Source organism: Rhinoderma darwinii, chromosome 3 (assembly GCF_050947455.1).
Source record: "Rhinoderma darwinii isolate aRhiDar2 chromosome 3, aRhiDar2.hap1, whole genome shotgun sequence".
NCBI classification, from domain to species: domain Eukaryota; kingdom Metazoa; phylum Chordata; class Amphibia; order Anura; family Rhinodermatidae; genus Rhinoderma; species Rhinoderma darwinii.
The window spans coordinates 2790158-2808409 of record NC_134689.1 but is presented as its reverse complement, the minus strand read 5'-3'; the positions used below and the strand labels follow the sequence as shown (position 1 = coordinate 2808409).

Here is an 18252-nt window from a genome sequence, read left to right as displayed (position 1 = left end):
CTGTACCCGTTCACACATCAGAAAAGCTACAACTCAGACTCTCACCTTCCGATACGGGCGGCCGCTTCTCGTTCTCCGGCTTCACATGTGAAGATTCCTAAAAAAGTGGAAAAAAAGTCAAATTTAATAAACGTGTCACGCAACGGTCCTGTAATTTGAGCCGCATATCAGACTCCGGGAATCCTGGATATTATACTGGAAGAGGGGGCGGGATCTCCTCAGCGGTCAGTTTGCTGAGGGTTGTAGTCCTACAATTCATATAGAAAATCAGTATTGAATCTACTCACAGAGCCGCCATGTTTGGAACCGTCTCCAGATATGTGTTTTATGGAAGAGGCTGCAAGAGAGAAATATTCATAGTAAATCTGGACAATCCACATTTTACCGCGACATTCTGGCACGATCGCTGCCGAGTCTCAGGAAGAAATAACAATAATAATAAAGTAGTCGTCGTCGTCAGGATGAGGTCACCGCTTTGTGCTGCGCTATTTCTTCCGGGAAAACGACGGACACCTCAGAGAAACCCTGATGGAACCAATTAAAATCAATGGGTTCTATCGGGCGCGGTGTCCGTGACGCAATGGCTCCGACTTGGACGGAACAGAGGAACGAAAAACCAGCGCAGATGTGAACGAGGCCGTCAGATACTCGGGTGACTCCTGTACGATTCATTGTCCAGATATTTACCATCATTTGCTGAACCTTCCACCGCATCTTCCTTTTCGGCGCAGCTTTTATTTCCCGTATCGAAGCCTTTTTGTCGCATTGCTGTCAATTCGGCGTCGGCCTCTGCTACATGGAGAATAGGGTTAATGGATCATTGATACGGAGTTTATGATGAGAACCTCCCCCCTCCCTAAAATCCTGGAGTCGTCTTCTGTCAGACTATCTGTCCCTGGGAAAGCTGGGTGACACGTAAGAGCTAAAGTGGCGGCCATATTAGAGGAGTGATCCCCCGACTATGCAGGCGCAGCCACATCCCCCGCTAATTTATCACTGTAAGCGGCCATTCTACTTTCCCAGACTCCTGACTGTCCTCATGGGAGCTGTATAGGTTATGAGAGAGCGATGCAGCAGAGCTGGAACGTTGGGGTTTCGGGGTAGGCCGATTAGTAGAGCGTTGTGGAAATCTCCAGAGCAGCCCTCATGTTACATGAGCACAATATCCCTTTAATACCGGACGCCTCGCTCGTGTGCACAGGACAAACCGCCGCATAATCAGCAATCGCTTAATTACAGAGATCAGCGGCGCGTGTTGTAATTAATAATATTGACGTTTGAGAGACCAAAGAGCCGGATGAGCAATTAACCCCTTAAGGACACGGCCAATTTTAGCCTTGAGGACAGAGCAATTTTTTTTACATTTCCCTCTTTGCATCCCGACGCCCATAACGCTTTTATTTTTTGTACGACATAGTTGTATGAGACTTTGTTTTTTGCGGGACGAGTTGTACTTTATGTAGGTACCATTTTTTGGTACAAATACATTATCGTTTAATTTCTATAAATTTTTAATTAGATTAAAATGCAGAAAAAAAGCAGTTGCGCAGCAGTTTTAATATTTTTTTTTTTACACCATACACCGATCATCATAAATAATGGTATACATTTGTTGTACACGTTGTTACGGTCGTGGCGATACCAAATATGTCCATATTATTTCATGTTTTGGGACTTATATTTTACAAAGTTTATTTATTATAAAAAATGTGTATTTCTGTGTATTTTATTTACTTTTTATTTATTTATTTACCATTATTTTTTTTTTACATTCATTTAACTTTTTTTGTTAATCCCATAAAGGGATTTATCATTTTGATTTTTATTTTGTAACTGTAATGTACTGGCATAGATCTATATGCCAGTACATTAGCCTGTTACTGATCGTACACAGGCAGTTGTTAGGGCATACCTCAGTATGCCCTAACAACAGGAAATATGTTCAGACAGCCCTGGGGTCCTTCACTGGACCCTGGGCTGTCTGGCCATACGAGTTGTGGGCTTTGATCGCGTCACAGTTATTTTCTGTGACGCGATCAATGTGCAGTCCCCTCTCTTTGAACGCCGCGATCAGCTGTCATCGCGGCGTTCAAAGGGTTAACAGCGGAGAGAAGATGTTTCTCTCCTCTCCGCTGTCAGAGCGGGGCCGTGGCTGTATATTACAGCCGTTGCCCCGCTCTCGATCGCACACACAGAGACGGCAGGGACGGCTGTCACACAGGACGAGTATGCTCGTCCTAATGCGCGAAGTGCTCGCCGCTCAGGACGAGCATACTCGTCCTGTGTCGGCAACCAGTTAAAGGAGCCGTGCAAATTGTCAGATATCAGGACCTGTGTCTTTAAATAAACGGCAGGCAGAGATACTTTGTTGCTTTCCCATTCAAAATTGACTAATAGCCACGCCCACATAAAGCTCGCGATCACCGCAGCCACAACCGCGCAAATTCTAAACCCAAATCTCGTCTATTGTGATGACTGGAAGCAAAAAAATAAATTACTCCGGAGTTCTGGAGTTTAGTTAAATCTACAGAAAATCTTAAATCTTTGTCAATCTTTTACTTTACTTCTCTTTTAGTGAAATTCAAATTTTTGCTGCCTGCAGTCACCACTAGGGGGAGCTCACTACATACAGATATATATACAGCTCCCATAGAGTTACATGATAACATTCTGCTGCCTGCAGCCACCACTAGGGGGAGCTCACTACATACAGATACATACAGCTCCCATAGAGTTACATGATAACATTCTACTTCCTGCAGCCACCACTAGGGGGAGCTCACTACATACAGATATATATACAGCTCCCATATAATGACATAACATTCTACTGCCTGCAGTCACCACTAGGGGGAGCTCACTACATACAGATATATATACAGCTCCCATAGAGTTACATGATAACATTCTGCTGCCTGCAGCCACCACTAGGGGGAGCTCACTACATACAGATATATATACAGCTCCCATATAATGACATAACATTCTACTGCCTGCAGTCACCACTAGGGGGAGCTCACTACATATAGATATATACAGCTCCCATAGAGTAACATGATAACATTCTGCTGCCTGCAGTCACCACTAGGGGGAGCTCACTACATACAGATATATACATTTCCCATTAAAGTTAATGGAAGCAATATAAATACATATGCAGTGCTCCCCTAGTGGATGTTTGATTACGGGGGCTCAGATATGAGGTCACATGACTGACAGATGGGGGGTGTTGTAGTGCAGAGGAGTCCTGGCAGGAACCAACAGAATTATTTTTCTTTAACTTTGTGTGAAAAGAAAAGAAAGACCAGAACAAGAGACTAAAAGGAAAGGACTGAAAATAAACAATCACTGGTCCCGGGCAGCCGGTCCCTACACATCCCCCCCACCACCCTCTTAAAGGGACAGCCACTGACCAGATGACGTGAGGGTGTGATCGAGGGGATGGGACGTGTCATCCGCTGAGGTCTGAGAATTCACAGAAATGCTGCGAAAACAACAACAACAACAACAACATATAATTATTAGAATACAAGAAACAGCAGAGAAAATACAGAACAAATGCCAGAGGATCCCGACCTGGTCACATCCGCAGTCTCTGGACGATCGTCAGCGCAAATCTCCTGAAATATCAGAACACAACGCAGGGTTAATCTCCGCTGCCGGAGTATTTTACACAACAGATGCCGCAGTTTATGGGTCACATCAATTTTTGTTCTAAAAAATTAAATAAAAAAATTAAAAAAAAGTCACCCAGCTTTCCTGGACTCCTGAATAAACACTGGCCCGTACATTATTTGATCTGGCTGCACATAGACCCGTGTCGAGGGGTCACACCTTACAACACATTCAGATATGGTAAAGTTTTGTGTTCTTCCTCAGCGTCTTACTTCATGAATAGAATGCAAGATCTACAGTGAAGACTGACACGCCGAGCAGCAGGAACGGGGCTGGATTTATATGATCAAGTATTTACTTTCTTGTGGGGGGCAGCACTCGTTTCTGGTTTACTGAGGGGGGGGGGGGAGCTGCAGCTGGACATCACCCGTGGCGGCAGCGTCCGTCCTGCGCTCACACTCCGCAGCTACAGAAACCACAACATGTAAACGGTGGAAGAGAAGCAAATCGTCTTATATACAAAGAGAATTCTCAGAATCAGTCAGGAAGCGGCAGAGAAACAGGAACCGGTCACACGAGGTAACGAAGCCCCAGCAGTGACAGTACTGGACGCCCCCTGACCACATGCACCCAAAGACGCCATGGTCCCCAGGAAAATCAAGGCTTACACTGTTCAAAATAATATATATCCGTGCCTGGAAAAGCTGGGTGACTACTCTTGTGGTAGCTTCAATGTCAGGAATTTTGGTGATCACCCAGCTTTCCCAGAGTTCTGAAAACCAGCCTAGTTGTTAAGGGACATGGGAGCGGGGGAGGCATCACAACTTGTGCAGAGCCACTGCAACGATCGTAACCAAGGATGGAGGTGCGAGATCACCGACTATGCTTTATACTGCAGCACTGCTCCATTAGGGCGCAGCTATGATCAATGACTACAGCTTAGCTGCATCGTTTATTGGAGTCTGAGGTAGTCTAAACCACCAGCCCGTCTCAGAAGATTGCTGCGATCCATAAAACCGCTCCCCGCACTATTATAAGCACCGGACTGTGGGGGTTACTGGCCCTTTAAAAAAAAGTGACCTCAATGACTTCTATTTAGGAGTTGAGGCTTACGAAAGAGGAAGAGGGAGCGAGCGGAGGACGCGGCGTGGCGAACATCATGCAAATATGGACTATTTTTTGCCATCTGATTTGAATCTCTGAGGACTCGTCACAGTGGGTCAGCCACGGCCTGTGACTCCAGAGCGTCTGCTGCGGATAATGGCCGGATCTGGAGATCTCAACATCTGCCCCTTTAACCGCGCCGCATGCAAATAACGACTCCTCTCGGCGGTCACGTAAGACGTCCGTCATAAGCTAAACACAGCAGCAGCACAAATCTCTCCCGTCCTGATGGTTTGTTACAATGTATCAGTGAAGGTAAAATGTACCAGAATTGTGTCCAGTGTAGAGGTAAAGGGTCAGGACTCCCGAGTAACAACCCCTCAGCTGTGATAAGTAAAGGGACAGGATGGATTTTCAGCGTCTAGGTGTAAATAAGACTCATTCACTGAAAGCAAGCAGAGATCTTAAAACTGGTCAGAAATCCCAGAGTAGTCGTCGAGTGGTCCTTAGTGATAGATCCGCTTCTGGGAAAGCTGGGTGAAAAGTGAACGTGGCCGCCGAGCGGCATCTGTAGTATTGTGACCCAGCTTTTCCAGATCGGACGGTATAATATACATCGATATCTGCCGTGCAGGAGCCTGGGAAAGCCCTCAAGTCACCCAGACAGGGAAAGCAACAATCAACATGGCAGACATTATAGCGCCCTCTAGAGGACGGCTCGTGTCTTATTTTAGGGGCGCTCTGTATAGGACTAGTGACCGTAGCGCACAGAGTTAATCGCGTTTCGCCATCGTGCCCCCCCCAGGAATTTGTATATTTTATTTCCAGGACTCCGTTACGCGGCCGGCGCGGACAGGAAGATTTACGCTCCTGACATAAGAGCCGCCGCGTCTTCAGATACTTCCAGCCGCGATCACAAACACTTCACGTTATTATACTAAACAGCGATGATCGCCGAGCGCCAGACACTGACGGATTAACCCCCTCACCACCAGCGCCGCCACAACAGAGCGACCCAGGAAAACATGGACAGACAGATGTACGAGATCAGCGGCGCCAGAGGCTTTCCTTCACCCGGTACAAAGATTCAGTATCCTGGGCCAGAGCAAAATGCCCTGTTACCCCCCCCCCCTCCTGGGGCGCAGGCACTGCCAATCCAAACACAAGTCAGTGAACACACATAATGCCCCCCAAACCCTCATCCGGACCCCGTACCAATCACAGGACCCCATGAAAAACTCCTGAGTCCGGGGGCCTGCACCGTACCCCTGACTAGGAGGAGAATGTCTCACGAAAGGATCCTGTGCTCAACATCTCGAGCCTGAAACAGCTGATAACAGAGAAAAACGGCGCGTCTCATACATGGAAAATTCCACAAACACAGAATTTGCAGTTTTACGTTGATGAGACCTCCAGCTGCTCCCGATCCAGGTGACACGTGATCTACGATCGCTCGGCCACAGGGGCCACTATAAGGGGTGCAGGGGCTGGTGTGATAATTGTGGGGCACATTCTGGATTTTGTATCAGGACCTCAAAACTTACATCTGCCCGGCGAGAAGAAGCGGCAGCAGAACCCGAAGTATTGGAAAACGTCATTTATTTATTTTGAAACTTCAAAACCCAAACCAGGGCCGGGGGCTCCGCGCTGCTCTAGGGGGGGCTCCACGCTGCTCTAGGGGGGGCTCCACGCTGCTCTAGGGGGGGCTCCACGCTGCTCTAGGGGGGGCTCCGCGCTGCTCTTTTATACCTCCACGTGTTCCCGGGGCCTGTGTTGCGTAGAGAGGGAATTACGCTGGAGGCGTGCACGCTCATCCCAGACTCCTGACACCAGCCGGTCCGGCGCCGGTCCGCATCCACAGAGCCGCCCCAGAAGGATTAACATATGGCTTCAAAGAACATGAGCTCCTGCGCCGTATCTGTCCGGTGGGGGGAGGTATCCAAAAATATCCGGTTCATTATAGGAAAATGAACATTCACAGATAACAAGGAAAAGAGAGAACGCTGAGAAGTTTCCTAAATCATCGGACCCCAGCGAGCAGACGTTCATAGCAAATGTCATGAGCGTCTCCCGGCGGCTGCACCAAACATGATGTGAACAGAGCCCTAAACCGACCGCAAAAACAAAATAGGCGCCATATTGTGCAGAGATCCTCATCTACAGCCCACGAGGAACCAGCGACACGTCAACATCTGAACCTCCTCTAATAAATATAAAACCGAACCCTGAAAACCACGATCCCGAAAAACGAGTCACAAACCAAAACGTGGAAACCGAAGTCTACACAAAATCTCACAGGTGTCACCCCCCGCGAGGAAGACATATACACATCCATAGAGAGCAGTATTATAGCAGTTATATTCTTGTACATAGGGGCAGTATTATAGTAGTTATATTCTTGTATATAGGGGCAGTATTATAGTAGTTATATTCTTGTATATAGGAGCAGTATTATAGTAGTTATATTCTTGTATATAGGGGCAGTATTATAGTAGTTATATTCTTGTACATAGGGAACAGTATTATAGTAGTTATATTCTTGTACATAGAGAGCAGTATTATAGCAGTTATATTCTTGTACATAGGGGCAGTATTATAGTAGTTATATTCTTGTACATAGGGAGCAGTATTATAGTAGTTATATTCTTGTATATAGGGGCAGTATTATAGTAGTTATATTCTTGTATATAGGGGGCAGTATTATAGTAGTTATATTCTTGTATATAGGGTGCAGTATTATAGTAGTTATATTCTTGTATATAGGGGGCAGTATTATAGTAGTTATATTCTTGTATATAGGGGCAGTATTATAGTAGTTATATTCTTGTATATAGGGGCAGTATTATAGTAGTTATATTCTTGTATATAGGAGCAGTATTATAGTAGTTATATTCTTGTATATAGGAGCAGTATTATAGTAGTTATATTCTTGTATATAGGAGCAGTATTATAGTAGTTATATTCTTGTATATAGGGGGCAGTATTATAGTAGTTATATTCTTGTATATAGGGGCAGTATTATAGTAGTTATATTCTTGTATATAGTGGGCAGTATTATAGTAGTTATATTCTTGTATATAGGGGCAGTATTATAGTAGTTATATTCTTGTATATAGGGGGCAGTATTATAGTAGTTATATTTTTGTATATAGGGGCAGTATTATAGTAGTTATATTCTTGTATATAGGGGCAGTATTATAGTAGTTATATTCTTGTATATAGGGGGCAGTATTATAGTAGTTATATTCTTGTATATAGGAGCAGTATTATAGTAGTTATATTCTTGTATATAGGGGGCAGTATTATAGTAGATATATTCTTGTATATAGGAGGCAGTATTATAGTAGTTATATTCTTGTATATAGGAGGCAGTATTATAGTAGTTATATTCTTGTATATAGGAGCAGTATTATAGTAGTTATATTCTTGTATATAGGGGCAGTATTATAGTAGTTATATTCTTGTATAAAGGAGCAGTATTATAGTAGTTATATTCTTGTATATAGGGGCAGTATTATAGTAGTTATATTCTTGTATATAGGGAGCAGTATTATAGTAGTTATATTCTTGTATATAGGGGGCAGTATTATAGTAGTTATATTCTTGTATATAGGAGCAGTATTATAGTAGTTATATTCTTGTATATAGGGGGCAGTATTATAGTAGTTATATTCTTGTATATAGGGGGCAGTATTATAGTAGTTATATTATTGTATATAGGGGCAGTATTATAGTAGTTATATTCTTGTATATAGGGAGCAGTATTATAGTAGTTATATTCTTGTATATAGGAGCAGTATTATAGTAGTTATATTCTTGTATATAGGGGGCAGTATTATAGTAGTTATATTATTTTATATAGGGGCAGTATTATAGTAGTTATATTCTTGTATATAGGGGGCAGTATTATAGTAGTTATATTATTGTATATAGGGGACAGTATTATAGTAGTTATATTCTTTTATATAGGGTCAGTATTATAGTAGTTATATTCTTGTATATAGGAGCAGTATTATAGTAGTTATATTCTTGTATATAGGGGCAGTATTATAGTAGTTATATTCTTGTATAAAGGAGCAGTATTATAGTAGTTCTATTCTTGTATATAGGGGCAGTATTATAGTAGTTATATTCTTGTATATAGGGAGCAGTATTATAGTAGTTATATTCTTGTATATAGGGGGCAGTATTATAGTAGTTATATTCTTGTATATAGTGGCAGTATTATAGTAGTTATATTCTTGTATATAGGGGGCAGTATTATAGTAGTTATATTCTTGTATATAGGGGCAGTATTATAGTAGTTATATTCTTGTATATAAGGGCAGTATTATAGTAGTTATATTCTTGTATATAGGAGGCAGTATTATAGTAGTTATATTCTTGTATATAGGGGCAGTATTATAGTAGTTATATTCTTGTATATAGGGGCAGTATTATAGTAGTTATATTCCTGTATATAGGGGGCAGTATTATAGTAGTTATATTCTTGTATATAGGGGCAGTATTATAGTAGTTATATTCTTGTATATAGGGGCAGTATTATAGTAGTTATATTCTTGTATATAGGGGCAGTATTATAGTAGTTATATTCCTGTATATAGGAGCAGTATTATAGTAGTTATATTCTTGTATATAGGGGCAGTATTATAGTAGTTATATTCTTGTATATAGGGGCAGTATTATAGTAGTTATATTCCTGTATATAGGAGCAGTATTATAGTAGTTATATTCTTGTATATAGGGGCAGTATTATAGTAGTTATATTCTTGTATATAGGAGCAGTATTATAGTAGTTATATTCTTGTATATAGGGGGCAGTATTATAGTAGTTATATTCTTGTATATAGGGAGCAGTATTATAGTAGTTATATTCTTATATATAGGGGGCAGTATTATAGTAGTTGTATTCTTGTATATAGGAGCAGTATTATAGTAGTTCTATTCTTGTATATAGGAGGCAGTATTATAGTAGTAATATTCTTGTATATAGGGGCAGTATTATAGTAGTAATATTCTTGTATATAGGAGCAGTATTATAGTAGTTATATTCTTGTATATAGGAGCAGTATTATAGTAGTTATATTCTTGTATATAGGGGGCAGTATTATAGTAGTTATATTCTTGTATATAGGGGGCAGTATTATAGTAGTTATATTCTTGTATATAGGAGCAGTATTATAGTAGTTATATTCTTGTATATAGGGGTAGTATTAGTAGTTATATTCTTGTACATAGGGGGCAGTATTAGTAGTTATATTCTTGTACATAGGGGGCAGTATTATAGCAGTTATATTCTTGTATATAGGAGCAGGATTATAGTAGTTATATTCTTGTATATAGGGGGCAGTATTATAGTAGTTATATTCTTGTATATAGGAGGCAGTATTATAGTAGTTATATTCTTGTATATAGGAGCAGTATTATAGTAGTTATATTCTTGTATATAGGGGCAGTATTATAGTAGTTATATTCTTGTATATAGGAGCAGTATTATAGTAGTTATATTCTTGTATATAGGGGGCAGTATTATAGTAGTTATATTCTTGTATATAGGAGCAGTATTATAGTAGTTATATTCTAGTATATAGGGGGCAGTATTATAGTAGTTATATTCTTGTATATAGGGGCAGTATTATAGTAGTTATATTCTTGTATATAGGAGGCAGTATTATAGTAGTTATATTCTTGTATATAGGGGGCAGTATTATAGTAGTTATAAACTTGTATATAGGAGCAGTATTATAGTAGTTATAAACTTGTATATAGGAGCAGTATTATAGTAGTTATAGTCTTGTATATAGGGGCAGTATTATAGTAGTTATATTCTTGTATATAGGGGCAGTATTATAGTAGTTATATTCTTGTATATAGGGGCAGTATTATAGTAGTTATATTCTTGTATATAGGGGCAGTATCATAGTAGTTATATTCTTGTATATAGGGGGCAGTATTATAGTAGTTATATTCCTGTATATAGGGGCAGTATTATAGTAGTTATATTCTTGTATATAGGGGGCAGTATTATAGTAGTTATATTCTTGTATATAGGAGCAGTATTATAGTAGTTATATTCTTGTATATAGGAGCAGTATTATAGTAGTTATATTCCTGTATATAGGAGCAGTATTATAGTAGTTATATTCTTGTATATTGGGGGCAGTATTATAGTAGTTATATTCTTGTATATAGGAGCAGTATTATAGTAGTTATATTCTTGTATATAGGGGGCAGTATTATAGTAGTTATATTCTTGTATATAGGAGCAGTATTATAGTAGTTATATTCTTGTATATAGGGACAGTATTATAGTAGTTATATTCTTGTATATAGGGGGCAGTATTATAGTAGTTATATTCTTGTATATAGAGGTAGTATTATAGTAGTTATATTCTTGTATATAGGAGCAGTATTATAGTAGTTATATTCTTGTATATAGGGGCAGTATTATAGTAGTTATATTCTTGTATATAGGGGAAGTATTATAGTAGTTATATTCTTGTATATAGGAGCAGTATTATAGTAGTTATATTTTTGTATATAGGGGGCAGTATTATAGTAGTTATATTCTTGTATATAGGAGCAGTATTATAGTAGTTATATTCTTGTACATAGGGAGCAGTATTATAGTAGTTATATTCTTGTATATAGGGGGCAGTATTATAGTAGTTATATTCTTGTATATAGGAGCAGTATTATAGTAGTTATATTCTTGTATATAGGGGGCAGTATTATAGTAGTTATATTCTTGTATATAGGAGCAGTATTATAGCAGTTATATTCTTGTATATAGGAGCAGTATTATAGTAGTTATATTCCTGTATATAGGGGGCAGTATTATAGTAGTTATATTCTTGTATATAGGGGGCAGTATTATAGCAGTTATATTCTTGTACATAGGGGCAGTATTATAGTAGTTATATTCTTGTATATAGGAGCAGTATTATAGCAGTTATATTCTTGTATATAGGAGCAGTATTATAGTAGTTATATTCTTGTATATAGGGGGCAGTATTATAGTAGTTATATTCTTGTATATAGGGGGCAGTATTATAGTAGTTATATTCTTGTATATAGGGGCAGTATTATAGTAGTTATATTCTTGTATATAGGAGGCAGCATTATAGTAGTTATATTCTATATTATATTTATTTCCCATCACATATAGCGCTGCGGTGCTGTATAGAGATTATCACCATTTCTTTGTACTATATTAGATTTTACACGGCTGTTTATTTCGGTTCTTACCTTGGATAAAGTTATTTCCATCTCGGAGCTGCTAGAAACGTCTTCATCCGTCTGGACCCCAACAGCTGTAAACGTCGGCCTAACGTGGAGATAAATAGAATTATATAACAATCTCAGAATTTATCAGTTTTAGTTTCAGCTTTTTTATTTTTTATTTTTTTTATTATTTACATTGATGTCAAATTCCATAATGTAAAGTTTCCTGGTTTCTCAAAATTGCAAAAGACAGAAAATCAAACAGAAGATCCAGTGTCCATCTTAGCAAGGTTTGCAGTTGACAGATGGTGAATACAGTCTATTGCTCCCTGTTGCCAGAAATTTTAGACTGCAGAGAAGATGAGTGACAGCAAATGCAGAAACCTCCCCTCCCCCAGGATCCCGACTTTATATCACATATTCCCAGCGCTGAGACATTACATCATATATGTGACTGATATCAGCCGCTCCTCTTATAACACTCCACTACTATTAAATCCTCCAGAGACATTACATCATATGTGACTGATATCAGCCGCTCCTCTTATATCACTCCAGCACTATTATATCCTCCAGAGACATTACATCATATGTGTGACTGATATCAGCCGCTCCTCTTATATCACTCCAGTACTATTATATCCTCCAGAGACATTACATCATATGTGACTGATATCAGCCGCTCCTCTTATATCACTCCAGTACTATTATATCCTCCAGAGACATTACTTCATATGTGACTGATATCAGCCGCTCCTCTTATATCACTCCAGTACTATTATATCCTCCAGAGACATTACATCATATGTGACTGATATCAGCCGCTCCTCTTATATCTCTCCAGTACTATTATATCCTCCAGAGACATTACATCATATGTGTGACTGATATCAGCCGCTCCTCTTATAACACTCCACTACTATTATATCCTCCAGAGACATTACTTCATATGTGACTGATATCAGCCGCTCCTCTTATATCACTCCAGTACTATTATATCCTCCAGAGACATTACATCATATGTGACTGATATCAGCCGCTCCTCTTATATCTCTCCAGTACTATTATATCCTCCAGAGACATTACATCATATATGTGACTGATATCAGCCGCTCCTCTTATAACACTCCACTACTATTAAATCCTCCAGAGACATTACATCATATGTGACTGATATCAGCCGCTCCTCTTATATCACTCCAGTACTATTATATCCTCCAGAGACATTACATCATATGTGACTGATATCAGCCGCTCCTCTTATATCACTCCAGCACTATTATATCCTCCAGAGACATTACATCATATGTGACTGATATCAGCCGCTCCTCTTATATCACTCCAGCACTATTATATCCTCCAGAGACATTACATCATATGTGACTGATATCAGCCGCTCCTCTTATATCTCTCCAGTACTATTATATCCTCCAGAGACATTACATCATATGTGTGACTGATATCAGCCGCTCCTCTTATATCACTCCAGTACTATTATATCCTCCAGAGACATTACATCATATGTGTGACTGATATCAGCCGCTCCTCTTATATCACTCCAGCACTATTATATCCTCCAGAGACATTACATCTTATGTGACTGATATCAGCCGCTCCTCTTATATCACTCCAGTACTATTATATCCTCCAGAGACATTACATCATATGTGTGACTGATATCAGCCGCTCCTCTTATAACACTCCAGTACTATTATATCCTCCAGAGACATTACATCATATATGGGACTGATATCAGCCGCTCCTCTTATATCACTCCAGTACTATTATATCCTCCAGAGACATTACATCATATGTGTGACTGATATCAGCCGCTCCTCTTATAACACTCCAGCACTATTATATCCTCCAGAGACATTACATCATATGTGACTGATATCAGCCGCTCCTCTTATATCACTCCAGTACTATTATATCCTCCAGATACATTACATCATATGTGACTGATATCAGCCGCTCCTCTTATATCACTCCAGTACTATTATATCCTCCAGAGACATTACATCATATGTGTGACTGATATCAGCCGCTCCTCTTATATCACTCCAGTACTATTATATCCTCCAGAGACATTACATCATATGTGTGACTGATATCAGCCGCTCCTCTTATATCACTCCAGCACTATTATATCCTCCAGAGACATTACATCATATGTGTGACTGATATCAGCCGCTCCTCTTATATCACTCCAGTACTATTATATCCTCCAGAGACATTACATCATATGTGTGACTGATATCAGCCGCTCCTCTTATAACACTCCAGTACTATTATATCCTCCAGACATTACATCATATGTGTGACTGATATCAGCCGCTCCTCTTATATCACTCCAGCACTATTATATCCTCCAGAGACATTACATCATATGTGTGACTGATATCAGCCGCTCCTCTTATATCACTCCAGTACTATTATATCCTCCAGAGACATTACATCATATGTGACTGATATCAGCCGCTCCTCTTATAACGCTCCAGCACTATTATATCCTCCAGACATTACATCATATGTGACTAATATCAGCCGCTCCTCTTATATCACTCCAGTACTATTATATCCTCCAGAGACATTACATCATATGTGACTGATATCAGCCGCTCCTCTTATATCACTCCAGTACTATTATATCCTCCAGAGACATTACATCATATGTGACTGATATCAGCCGCTCCTCTTATATCACTCCAGCACTATTATATCCTCCAGAGACATTACATCATATGTGTGACTGATATCAGCCGCTCCTCTTATATCACTCCAGCACTATTATATCCTCCAGAGACATTACATTATATGTGACTGATATCAGCCGCTCCTCTTATATCACTCCAGTACTATTATATCCTCCAGAGACATTACATCATATATGTGACTGATATCAGCTGCTCCTCTTATATCACTCCAGTACTATTATATCCTCCAGAGACATTACATCATATGTGTGACTGATATCAGCCGCTGCTCTTATATCACTCCAGTACTATTATATCCTCCAGAGACATTACATCATATGTGTGACTGATATCAGCCGCTCCTCTTATATCACTCCAGCACTATTATATCCTCCAGCTTAATCCTTGTATACTTTCTAATGGACTTTGTATTCCCATTGTTTATTGTTAAGATCTCTGCTTGCTGCCACTGAATGAGAATATTCCCTCATCTCTAGTGCCTTAAACCTCATCCTGACCTAATATTTCTCACATCTGAGGGTTTGTTACAATGTATCCAGTCTAATCAAAGCTTTGTGAGGAAAATACATCAGCAGCACAAATCTCTCTCCTGTGCTGATAGTTTGTTCCAATGTATCAGTGCAGGTAAATCAGTCTGGAGTCCAGGATGTTTATCTTCGAGATTTGTCTAAACTAGATGAAATTGTAACAAACCCTCAGCTGTAGTAGTATTAGGGGAGGATGCATTTTCAGCCTCTGGATGTAAATAATGTATGTTCCCATTTACTGACCGCAAGCAGAGATCTTTGTTATGGAGGTCACCCCAATACTCACAGCTGAACATGTTTATTAATGTCTTGAAGGGGGAGGCCGTCCGCAAAATAAGGACCCCCCTGGTATACACATGGACACCCCCAGGCCGCGGCGCTGTATAGATGGCGGCCGGGGCGGTCTGAGGCTTATATCAGGGCGCTCTGTACCCGGGAGGAAAGTTTACACCCTGATTTGTTTATCTGTTCATTCTTTCCGCACTTCGGTCGCGTCTGACGAGCTTTGCATGTGTTCAGTCTAAGATATTCAAATCCTCGCACCCCTCCCCCGCCGCCTCCGTCACTACAGGGGCCGCAGTGTTATTACAGAGAAAACCGGATCATAAACATAACCGGTCACATAAAGGGGGGGGCACTTAAATATCTGCACAGTACGACTTCTGTGTGAGACAAGATTTGCCCCTCCCCCTCATTTGCATACATTACGAGCCGCCATCTTCCTTTTTACGCTACTGGACAGTTGCCGAGCCTGGCTCCACCCCCTTATTTACATAATTTGGGGTCATACATGTGCACGGGGGAGGGTGTGCGCGCAGTTTTGCAATCATTCAGTGCACACATGTCTATTAGAGGAGCAGCTTTCCTCCGCAGCTGTATATGCCCCCCCGATCCCGCGGTACAAGGCCGAGCTCACCGTCGTGGGATCAGTGAAGCTTCTTGTGAAGCTCCAGGGTCAGGTTTCCAGTAGCTTCCAGTTGCCGGGTGATAATTTGGCGCTCGCTCCTCGCTCTCTGGTGACAGCGCATCTGAAATGTACATTATTATTCATTAATATTTAGGGGGGGGGGGTGGACTGGGGGGGGTTTTCAAATATTGCTGAGAAACTGGATAAAATGGGTTAATAATTCAACCCCCCCCCCCCCCGCTCCACGGTCAGCGCAGTTTATATTCAGAATATACAAATCCTGAGACAGGAAGTAGCTGCCTGATCACTGCTGTCGGCCATCTTTGGTCTCATGGGGATGCTTTTTCTGTCACCCGGTCATTCAGAAGCTCCTCCCCCTCCCTTAACTTTCTAATAGCCAATCACAGTGAGAGACGCGCTCGATTGAAGTTCTGCCTGTAAGTGCGAGACAATCTGGCAAAAGCATGTAAGTTTAACGCATCTGCCGCGGTTTAGCTGCGGTTCGGTAACGGCGCGGCTCTGCTGCACGGTGTGAATATAACCCAATATATGTACAAAAATAGAGTTGTGAGCCAAAAGGTAGTAATACTCCCATCGTCCGGTCTTCACTGCACGCAAAATAACGAAATCCTAAACCCACCGCGTTGACGTATCGGGCCGCGGATCATTGTACTGAAGGAGTAGTGGATACGTGGAGGCGTCACCCAGCAGAGAAGATATAATAACCTCCCCCATATAATGGAGGCCGAACGTATCTCAGCAGGAGTTACCTAATAAGTGTGTGTATCCGAGCCGAGCGTCCTCCCCGGGTGCGGCCTGGAAGCCGCTGGATTCTTGGACTCCGAACTCTTCACATGTGTAACGTGTCTGGAGGAGAAGGACGGTTTGTATATTATGTGCAAATATTTATACTGTGGACTCCCCCATAATACGAGGTCTGGGAGGGAGGCACCCCCTCCCCCACGCCGCGTCTCCGAGGATCCTATCGCAGCTGTTCCAGGCGGTACAAGTTACCAGTCCACCGAGGATGAAACCTGCACAGACTGTTTATATGAGGACCCCGCACCCACCTCTAATCCAGCGCCCGGACCCTCCACACGACCGATCAGCGAAAGCGAAGAATACGAAAAAAAAGTATAACAAAATCCGCAGTCGCCCTCAACTTTAGAGGTTTCCTAGTTATATCGGTTTCTGGGAAAGTTGGGTGACAACCAATACAGATGACGAGACAACTACGACAGGGATGGTCACCCAGCTTTCCTGGAGTCCTGAACAGAAACTTTACCCAGGGGAAGCATCAATAAACCGGACAGACGAGCCTGGAAAAGTGGGAGCTGCACTGGCGGACACAACGGTCGTCACTCAAAAACTCCTGCAAAGTTCATTTACAGACGACACGGCGAGGAATTGCAGAATTTATGGAAGCCAAAAAAAAAAAGTGATTCATTCTGTGAACATCCGAGGTCGGGATTTACCTGGTGGTCCCGGAGCCGGATCTGCAGGACATCGATGGTCTCTGGAAAGGAAATAATAAAGATGGAAGAAATTTCAACCTGATTTTAGACAATTTATTGTGACGGATTATAAAATAAACGGTCAGAAACAACGGAAAACGAAAACAGCAGACGGCGGTTCTATGAAGGACGACGAAAACCATGAAATTATTCACAAGGGGAGGAAAAAAAAAAATACGATAAATAAAAAAACAAAAAAAAAAACGGAATTACAAAAAAAATTTATAAAAATAAATAAATAATAAAACCATAAAATAAAAACAAAATAAAAATAATAATTTATCCGCGCAGAAATCTCAAATTGTTCATGTAAAACACAAAATGAAAGAAAAACTAATATATGCGTTACTGGAAGTCGTGACCAGGAGAGGGAAGTGACCCCATAAAGCAGAAACTTAAAAAAACCAAATTATGATGAACTCATGACCGAGAAACCGGATATTAACCCTTTGTATGAAGTCGTTCTGCGCTCCGAGACCAAGGACAAGATCTGATTATTCCACAACAAACTCGGCTGTGAAGTGCGCGCTGCGTGGACGGGGTTTATTAGTTTTTATATTCTTGTGCAACTCAGGAAGGAAAAAATAAAAGCCTAAAAACCCACAAAAAAAAATAAAAAATGTTCTGCATAAAATCTATAAATA

General features: G+C 40.8%; 1 protein-coding gene across 1 annotated transcript in view; it reads right to left on the bottom strand.

Annotated features, from left to right (window-relative positions):
* IRAG2 (inositol 1,4,5-triphosphate receptor associated 2) overlaps window positions 1–18252 on the bottom strand; it is a 51540-nt gene that overhangs the window by 5838 nt on the left and 27450 nt on the right. Inside the window, exons 20-28 of the mRNA XM_075855652.1 lie at window positions 17570–17610; window positions 16865–16961; window positions 16104–16215; window positions 11968–12046; window positions 3577–3620; window positions 3414–3484; window positions 688–792; window positions 288–337; window positions 46–97 (exon numbers count right to left, since the gene is read on the bottom strand). Of these exons, the coding sequence (XP_075711767.1) occupies window positions 46–97; window positions 288–337; window positions 688–792; window positions 3414–3484; window positions 3577–3620; window positions 11968–12046; window positions 16104–16215; window positions 16865–16961; window positions 17570–17610 (651 nt within the window). The remainder of the gene's footprint in view (window positions 1–45; window positions 98–287; window positions 338–687; window positions 793–3413; window positions 3485–3576; window positions 3621–11967; window positions 12047–16103; window positions 16216–16864; window positions 16962–17569; window positions 17611–18252) is intronic.